The sequence below is a fragment of the Dendrobium catenatum genome, unplaced genomic scaffold (assembly GCF_001605985.2).
Source record: "Dendrobium catenatum unplaced genomic scaffold, ASM160598v2 fragScaff_scaffold_621, whole genome shotgun sequence".
NCBI classification, from domain to species: Eukaryota; Viridiplantae; Streptophyta; class Magnoliopsida; order Asparagales; family Orchidaceae; genus Dendrobium; species Dendrobium catenatum.
Window position 1 is genome coordinate 20552773 of NW_021319083.1, and position 10336 is coordinate 20563108.

The 10336-nt window shown below is 35.1% G+C and overlaps 1 protein-coding gene across 1 annotated transcript in view; it reads left to right on the forward strand.

Annotated features, from left to right (window-relative positions):
- Positions 1-722: 722 nt before the first annotated feature.
- LOC110111483 (protein CROWDED NUCLEI 1) overlaps positions 723-10336 on the forward strand; it is a 37879-nt gene continuing 28265 nt past the window's right edge. The window contains exons 1-5 of the mRNA XM_020843389.2: positions 723-1191; positions 6908-7117; positions 8235-8525; positions 8619-8702; positions 8807-9408. Coding sequence (XP_020699048.1) covers positions 979-1191; positions 6908-7117; positions 8235-8525; positions 8619-8702; positions 8807-9408 — 1400 coding nt within the window. The 5' untranslated portion in view covers positions 723-978. The remainder of the gene's footprint in view (positions 1192-6907; positions 7118-8234; positions 8526-8618; positions 8703-8806; positions 9409-10336) is intronic.

The window sequence follows — 10336 nt, forward strand, 5'->3', positions numbered from 1 at the left end:
CTAAAATGATCTGATGCAATGCAATAGAGGCAAATAAAGGAAAAATCCCAATGACAACAATGAAGAATATTTCATCAGGAGTCCAATGAGAAAGCCAAAAGGAAATAAGACAAATTAGTAACGTAAAAAAAATAAGCAATTTTAATTCCTCCACATTCTTCCAGCCTGTAATTTTGAGTTGAACTACTTTGTGGGCTCAAAAAATTTGTGCATTATCCTCTCTGCGCTCTTTTTTGTCGACGGTGAGAGTTTTAACAAATTAAATTTCAGGGTCAATTTTTAGAAGGCATATTGGATTTTAGATAAGAACTACCTAGAGATTTCGCCCTTATGTCGCAAGGACTTTAGGATTTGAGGTCTTATTTTTCATATGTACAAGCCCTTATAGTTAATTACACCTCCTAATAATAAGAAAAAACTTTCAATTAAAGCTAGTCGTTAGATAAGTAATGAGTACCTTATTTATTATTTTTTATAAACAATGAGTACCTACCATATAGTAGCAATAGTTTTAGGGTTTTGAAATCAAATTTTTAGGATTTCCAAAATTTAAAAATTATCATCGTGTACTTAAATAAATTTTTAGGGTTTTGAAATGAGTACCTACAAATTTTTATTAATTAAACCATATAATTACTCTTAATTATTTCTTAAACATCCACACTGGAGATTACTATAAATAGAATATAATTAAATATTGAATCGTAAAACTCATGATTAGCCTTCCGCCTGATCGAGAAGTGCGCGAGAACAGAGTAACGACCGGCTTCTCGTATTTCCCTCGTCTCCTTTCGTTTTCAACTCCTGTGGTTCTTCTTTTCGTTCTCCTAACCACCATGAAAGGGCTTCCTCAAAGAGCGGCGATTCTTCATGTTATACTCGTACAAGAAAGGGTGTCCCAGATTCACATTCTCCTCAAAGGTCATTGGAAAAATGAATGGTCGGACTCCCTAGGGTTTTTCATAAACTCCCGACAAAATGTTTGCTGGAGAGCAAGAGGGGAATGGATTTCCTGCGGTCGGAGATCCGGCTCGCAGGGTTTTGACTGGGGAGAGCAGCAGCATACGTGGGTGTGGAGGCAGCGGCGAGGACGAGGAGGTGAGGTTTTTCGACAGCGAAGGGTTTCCTGACGGGTTCGGAAGGGCTGAGAAAAATGCGCTTGTTGGGAGGATCGCGGAGCTTGAGAAGGAGGTTAGTTTCATAAAATAGAAAAAAAAAATCTTGTCAAGCCTCAGGGTTGCCGCCTGCATATTAAAAGCTTTGGTGTTCGTCATGTTTGCATGTATAATTAATTAAAATTATCATTCATTGAATGATCTTTAATTTTAATTCGTAGTCAATTTTTAATAATAGTCATATCAATTATCAAAGAAAGCTCTTTCAACTTATATTATATTTATCTTAAAATAAAATTTAAGCTTTTAATTTACAATGATAAAATTTTGATTATAATATTCTAACATGAAGGGGCTTGGAAAATCCGCCCATGTATGAAGGGAAGCCTTGGAGAAATGTTTGTCTTTCTTGATTGGGACTTAGAGGTCACGGCTTGAGTTATATAGAATTTTAAGTTTTTAACCATTATGTAATAGAGGGATAAGACATCTTATATCAACCTTTATCCTTGTACTCCATTAAGAGGAGCTTCGTGAATGAGGTATGCCTTTTTTATAATAAATATGATTTAATTATTATTATTTGAGCATAAATAAAAATAATCAAATGATGTCAAGCATAATTGTCTTTCTAAGCATCTTTTTATTTTCACTCTCTTATTGTTTAATTGTGATTTTATTTTGTATAAAGATCAAACGCTTGGTACTAATGAAACTAAACCTTCATAACTATGTAAGGCTGATTTTTCAAGCTTGACAACTTTTCAATCAATAAACATATGGATAACATCCTTGGACAGCCTACACAAGGAATATTTTTATAATTTTATGTTTAAGTTGGGTATCCAAATGTAGAATGCTTGCTTTTCTCCATGTCAACTCTTTATTTTCCAATTTTAAATTAAAAATGAAAAAAATGGAAAGTACATTTACATATCTCAAGAGTTCGGCTCAAAATCAAGTCGGGTGGGCCCAACTCAGGAGAATGCGAGGAACTAAGACATCGAGCTTGCCAGGCTCATGATGAATTCACCAAGCTCATAATGAACTGCAAGGCTTGTGATCTTGACAAAGCATACATCGCCCAAGGCTCTATTAGGCTTGCTCGCCTAAGTGAGAAGCTACTCACGCACGCTATACTCAACTTGCTAATGATTTCACCTAACAAGTTAGCGACTTTATCTAGCAATTTCGAACATGAAGATGGCGATTTCAGCTAAATGATTGTTCACATGTATTTTTAATACTTTTCTTGTTTTATATTATTGGGCTACACACCTCGTGTATCTAGATTTATTTTCTTATTCTTATGCAGTCTTTCATACAACATCAAAATCCTCACCTAAATCTATAAATACAGGGTTTAAATGAGATATGAGGACGTAAGGACTTTTATGCTCGTCCCTATAATTTTGGCTATCTAAGTGAAATTTAAGAATTTCTCTCCCTAAACTCTTTTTTTCTCTATATATTTTCTTTTTATCTCTTCTCTCGATTTTCCAATATATTTTTTTGTTTTGTGTATGTTGAGGTTATTCCGTTATTGTTAGTTTGATTCTGGAATTGCCCATTTATATATTTGGATTCTATAGTATATACTCCTGGCCAAATATAGTGAACTTTACCGAAGATGTAACATTTCATTTTTCATGCTTGATTATGACCTTTTGCGTGTCATAGTCGTGGAGCAAATCAACTCAAAGTTAACATGATAAGCATCAATTTGCATGAGATTGATTCTCCATGATCAACCCAATCAAATCAAGTAATTTTTCACCTTCTAGATTTGAATGTTATTAAATACTCTAACTTTGGTTCAAAGCTCTTGAAAAATTACCACAGTGCTTGGATAAATTAACTTGGCCCGCTAAGATTGAAGTATTCTATTCTAGACTAGCGCAAACTCCTTAGTACAACTAGTTTGCCCAGTATGTATAGGTCAATCATATAAAACCAAGCCACCCCATTTATCTATTGGAATGTTCAATATCACCACTTTGATTAGGTCATTATCGCCATATCAATTCATTGTCAAATCATCAACCAACATTTTACCCAAAGTGTTCTTTGTGCCTTACACATAGCAAATATCAAGTTTCATTTATCTGCCATTATTATAAGTTTGTCTCATAAAATTGTCATTACTAGAAGCTTGTCGGATATGTTAGTGATCGTTTGAGCATTATATCATTCAACTGATTTATACAATCCTATTTAGCATTTTCCCATGCATCTGATCATGTGGTCACCAAACTACTACTCTTGACGTGTAAAAGGGACTTTTGACCATTTATACTTTGAGCTATCTTGTTGAGATTGAACATTTACATTTAGTCCATACAAACTCACCTTTGCACTGTTCTTTTAATGTAATGTAATATGCTTCACTTCTTTGTAATGACCTTAAGTTGATGTAATCGAAACATTAAATCTCATGCTTTTTCTGGAATTTCTTGTATTTGTTCTTTGCATGTTTTTACTTTTCTCTCAGCTAATTGGTTGTAACTTGGTTTGATAAATCTTATTAATTGGGATTTGGACATGTACTATTCCATGTGTCATTCATTGAATTTGTGTTACATCTTTTTGATGCTCTTATTGAGGTCTTGTTGAATTCAACACTTACTGGATTTTAAATTTATCAAATACTTTAACTCTGCTTCAAAACTCACGAAAAAATAACCGCATTGCCTAAACAAAATTAGTTTGGCCCACCAAGATTGAAGTATTTTGTTCCAGACTACCTTCAGCTCTCCAGAACAACTAATTTGCTCAGTTTGTATAGATTGATCATATTAAGACCAAGACACCTTGTTTATCTATCAAAATGCTCGATATGACCACTTTGATTAGGTCATTGCTGCCATATCAATTCATAGTCAACTCATCAACCAACATATTATCTAAACACCATGCATGCTCGACACCTGTCTTGTTCTTGTACTTGTGAAATTATGGTTTGCAAAAAGGTGGAGATTTTATATTGGAGAAACTTATAAATGTTAAAGATGTTTTTAGTTGAGTTTCGGAGTTTGCGCGTGTTTTCCAAAGAGATTAGATGGTGAATTAGTAGCAAGTGCGATACTACGTCTTAGAAATCCTAATCTTGCTGACTTGACATATGTTCTTATTTCCTTAAAGTTTTCTTATGGAACATAACTGGAAACACTTGAAGGGTTTTGGGGATGTTTTTATTTTAGTTTTTGTGTTTATGGAATTTTTCGAATGAATTTTAGATGTTGAATTGGAAGCAAAAGTAAAATTACTGGTATTAGGGAGATTATTGAAAATCTAATATAAATGACTTCTATTATTTATGAGATTTAGTAATTTTTCAAAGTATATATAGCTTGATTATTTTTGTTGGTGGGGGAGATATAGGGGAAGTATTAAATTAGATTAAGAACTACAGAAGAAATATAATAGGAAAAAAAACCTCTACAAGGGCCTCTTGGTCACAAAGCCTAAGGAGGAAGAAATTGCAGAAATGCTTGCAATTTTTTTTTTTCAATATTTCACTAATCCTTCATTACATCATTCCATACACTTTTATATAGCCTTCCTCAATATTTTAAACAAAAAAAGTTGAAATTACAAGTGGTTAGAGTGATGGTTCGTTGAATTTAGGTGGTGGTTGGGTTTTTGCTTGGTGATGTGGAGGCTAACCCTTCTTTTATGGAGAGTGGACTGATTTGGCTTCTTGGATGGCGGGGGATGATTTTTAACCACCCTTGGCGTTCCCTAAACACTATGGTTGAAGTTTACAAGTTACCATTTGGCTTCCCGCCAAATTGGGAGTCAATTGGAAGTGCCTTTGCGGGTCACTCTCAAGTTGCATGGTCTTGATTTTATCAAAAGTTCTCACTTACTCCATGTGACATTATACTGCACCTTTTGTATAAAAGACTCATGAAATATTTTTATATATCTTATATGATTTAAATTACAAAGACATAATTCAAATATACTACTAAGAGGTCTTGAGTTGGATCCTCTCCCGCCAAGGCTTCTGAGTTACGGCCCAACAAGCCTCAAACCAAGGATCCTCCCCCCGTTGTGTCGGAGCAGCCAGCTAGGGACGGTCCCATAAACCATGAGGAACAGGAGGATGGCTCCTTTGGGGAGTGGAATCTTGTTACCCGGAGGAAGAAGAACAAGCACAAGGGGCCGGCTGGGCCTCCTGCCAGTGTGCAGAAGAAGGATACCGACCACTGTCCCCCGGCCCGGGCTACGAAGGACATTCAGGAGCAAATGGAGGCTATCTCTAATCGAATTGTTAACCCGAGTAACCACTCCCCCAAGAGTCAAAGGATCACCTTCAGTGCTTTAAAACCGGCTCATGATGACTCCAGCTCAACGATCAATCTTTCTAAGCGACAGCACAAGGCCCCTAAGACGTTTATGGAGAAGCAGCTTCTGCAGCTTGGGCCGATTACTATCCTGCCCAGGAAGAGGAGGAAGAACCTACAAGACGACACTGGCGGGGACTTTGTCCCCTTTGAGGAACAATGATGCCTTACTCTCTTTCATGCCTTAGGGAGAAGGTAGTGCTTATCCGGCTGCCGGAGCAACGAGATACCTTTCTGCCTTCGGGCGAGTTGACCCCTTTCTTTGGTATCTCCCCCCTCTGGAGCTGTTCTTTAAGCATTGCTGGACCTTCTAAGGCATGCAATTGGGGTGGGCCTCCTTGCAAATCAAAGGGGCTTTTCCTTGCTTGTTTCCTTGTTTTTCTTTTGCTTTGTCAGTCTTGTATGAAGCTTTGCTTTACTAGTTTAGCTCTTCCCACCTTTTGTTTTTTGTTGTGGGAGGACATAGGTTTGGTTTTCCATACTCCTTTTGTACTTTCTTTTTAATCAATGCAAATGCAATCTTCAATACTAAGCCAATACATATAATAATATAATAATATTACAATGTATGACATAACTAATTAGACACATAAAAATTTAACTAAAACAATATCAACAATAACAACATCAAACCTTTATCCCATTACATGAGTTTTTCTTCATTGTGTCCTGACACATAAAAATTTAACTATGGTCATTAAATCTGTCGTAGACATTTTTGCATCACTTCTTATTCTCTATTTTTAAATAAAAGTACCTGGAAGTGAGGAATAATGGTAGGAATGCCACCGCATGAATAGATCTAGAATTAATCAAGCCAAAAGCAAAGAAAAATATGCTGTTGAATTCATATCCTCTATAGAAAAACTGAAATTAAAATGGACAAAGGAAAAAAAGAACCAAAAATGAAGAGTGACTTCCATAAGGCTATGTTCTTGTGTAATTCTATATGGCCTAAGTTAAAATGAATGGTAACCTAAAACCAAAGACTACTGAATTTTAACGAATAATTTACGCAAAGAATTGGAGAGGATATCAAATTTCACATACAATATTATATTGAAGTTTTTCAAGAGATTGAGCATGCTTAACTTCATGTGGTCTTCAGTTGAAGTTCTTTCGTGCTAGATTGCCTTAATGGAAAATCTTATTTTGTTGTCATTTTGTTGGTAATAGGAATTCAAACTTCATTTAGTTGACAGAGGACATCTTTCCTCCCTATTTTGGAGATGCTATATTCATTTGCTCATTTATTCTCATTACATAGAATAATTTCAACGACGCCCATAATTTCCACATTTTTTTTTAGTTGTAATTGAGTTGATTCAAATTTACAACTGTTTGCTTATTTGCCATTTAGTTGTTCATTTTGTTATGCATCTACGAGTTCAAGATAAAAATTCGTTTATTCATTACTGATTTCCTGATTGTTATTTTGTTCAGCTTCATGATTACCAATATCATATGGGTCTACTACTTATGGAGAAGAAGATGCGAACTTCTGAATTTGAAGAGCTCAGGAAAGAATTGTCAGAAGCCAGGGAAAACTTGAAACTTGAGCGTGCAGCATTCTCCAGTACTTTATCTGAAAACAAAAAGCAGGAGCTAAGTATTCAGATAGCTTTGGAGACTGAAAAGAAGCATGTTTCTGATGTATGAAACTAGCAGATTACCCTTTTCCTCTCTCTCTCTCTCTCTCTCTCTCTGTGAATTTGCACCTGAACTATTTTTTGACAAGGTCATTTCAGAGTATAATCTTTTTGTCGTTTTCAACATGGTATTGTCTCAAAACTGATATCGTTTAGTTTTATTAAAAAATTCTCATAACCTTTTGTCAAGGGTGACTAGAAAGGCGTTTCACTTGAGGCATTCTTACGCAGTATTTCCTTTTTACCATACTCAGAGATTTACACTTTATCTTTAAATAGCTTCTTTTGGTTTTCTAATTAAACTCAAATGATCGTCACATCTACTTTTAGGTTTCTATAAGATTCTTTGAAACATTTGTTGCTCAAATTGTCAATAATATGTTGGACGAATTTGCTCTTTGACTAGGGACTCTTCCTTTTTTTATTACGTTTTTTCCTTTATAGCTTAGATGCCGCGAAGGAAGAGCAGCTTTGTCTGAAAATATGGGGCTTCTTGCTTTGGAGAAGGATGTTAATTGATCATAAGAACAAAGCTCATTAGCGATGCAGCCTAGAGAATGCCTATATTTGTTCCTCTCATGGATGGAAACTGCACCTTATTCATGAAATTCACTTATCATATCTTATTGTATTTTGGTACACTAAAAATAAACAACTGGAAGCCTCTTGGTATGCAAACTGGGTTTGAACCCCTCATTTCTCCACCTTAGCCCAAAGAAAAGTTTAGTATAAGACAAGTACGCCATACATAAACTGTTATATCTTTTTTATTCATTCATGACTAACGAAGTTGCAAAAATAATGATATTATCTGCTGGAAATGTATAAATGATAATTTTGTATGGGATCTCCCTTATAAAAGCGGGTTTACAGTAATACAAGTAGGAAATGCTTTGAGAAAATTCTGAAGGGAAAGTTTATGCAATGGGAGAATGTTCTATTATACTTATTAGTATATGTAATTTGCGTTTAGTGTATTAGTTGAATTAGAGTAGATGAAAAGAGTTTTACCACTATTGCATTTAGCATTAGAATACTTGCTTTATGATGAAAATTACATGCACTACATAAAGTTGCTCAAAATTACCTTTCGTTCTCTAAAAAAATAATTTTTTTTACAGCTTGAAAGGACTATTTACAAAATACTAGCTGTAGAGAAATATCTTCATGATCAAAGAGAAACTCTGCAAAGTTGGGAACCAAGCCTGCAGGAGCATGAGTTGGAGCCCAAGGGATCACAGAACTTCCTTGATGAAAGGATGATGGACATAACATATGAGAAAGAGGAATTTAGTGAAATACAGGAAGAAGTTGAAGAGAACCCGAATAGCTTTGTCTTAAAGAATAATGCTTCTAACTACAGGGAAGCTTTTATTAGCGAAAGACATCAAAATTTAGCTAGTAAAAAGAAGGTTCTTTATAATCTTTTTTCTTTATTTGTATTGCCATCGTAGATGTTCTATTCTCTTACTCTACTTTCTTCATTTGTGTTACGTTGATGGCAGGATGCTGCAAGTAAGCAAGAGAAGCTAGAAAAGAAAGAGAGAGATCTACTTACCACTCAAGTAAAGCTTCCTACTAGAGACAATGTAAGCTCTTATTTTTTCAGTAATGTTGGGAATCTATGTATCGAAAAAAAGGTAGTTATGTACTAAGAAAATCTTGAACCCCCCTCTTTTCCCATTTGGCACAGGCTCTGCAATCCGAGAAGCTAGTGTTTGACCACGAGTTGGAGGGTAAAAGAAAATCATTAGACTTTGAATTACAGGATAAATTGAACAAATTGGGTATGCAAAATGATGTTAAGGGAAAAGATGAAAGCCAGACCATAGAAGATCGCTTGGCTCATAAAATGGAAGTTGAAACTGATGAAGTAAAAATCCAGAAGGACAGGGAAACTCTCAACACATTTTATAATAGGCTGCAGAAGTTTAAACAAGAACTTATGAAGAAGAGGGATCTTTTACTTTCTCTATCCGAGCAGTGCAAGGCCTGTATGAACTGTAGTATTATATTTAGTGACATAGACCTTGGAAGCCTTGAAACTTTTGAAGGAGCTGAACTTGCAGATGACGCCAATGAGAAAAGTAAATTGAACTCGCTTAATGCTGATAAGCTGGGAGGTAGTGCAGAGCAACAGGAGGTTCTCTGTCATGCAACATCAACATTTGAGATTGATTCATATGATAGAAAAATGCAAACCATAAATGAAGGATCTCGTAAAAGGCAGAGAGCATTTGACATTGAATTTAATTTTCCTGGACAAAAGCGCTACAATTTCAGACCTTCAACCATGTCAGTGATCTCTCTCTATGTCAGTTATCTCTCTCTCTCTCTCTCTCTCTCTCTCTCTCTCTCTCTATATATATATATATATATATAAGCTACCCTAGTGAAATTTGTCTTGCTCATGGTACTTTATAGTAAAATCACTGTTTTTGGAATTACCAGAACCAATCCACATTACCTGTATTTCTAGGTTTCAGCTAGCATCAATCTTAATTTTGTCTTTTTTTTTTTTTTGGCTCTCAACTAACACGCCTCTTTATTTGGCAAAACTTTTGCCATGCAACATTACCTTGGCTGATTTTGTCATCTATTAAGGGCTCCTTTGCTCTTTTTTGAAACATCGCCACTGCAAGTGGTACGATTCAATCCCATCACTAAATGCTTACAAAAACCCTTCAAAGAAATGTTGTTAAGATCACATTCTTTAGAAGTAATGTGTGCGAAGCGCAGGAAAAAGCTTATCACTTTCACTCAAAAGCACAGAGAACTAAAGTACATTTTCAGGTGGTGAAACAAAAACTTCACTTCTAAAGAGCAAAGCTTTCAAAAACACCCATTTTAGTTTTACAGGTTGTTTTGATAATATAGTGTAATAGTGACTATTTTCTTAACTTTTATGTTTGCTTAGTATTTTTAATCATAGTTTTTCTTGTTACTATAGTGATGTGAAACATATGCATGGAAACAAGAACTGCTTAGGGATTTTTAATATAAGATTATTAAAACTTTGCTAGTTATAGAATTAATGCTTACCCAAGTTAGATTTTTAGAATTCTCAAGTCGAAATTATGTAAGGCATGCGGTTACAACTAGATTAACGGGACAATATCAAATTGACAACATATAAATAGAGAGTAATGTTATGGTGAGAAACAATAATCCACGGTTAATAAATAGAACTCTTCATCTTGGGTCCCTCACTCACGCTCTTGAC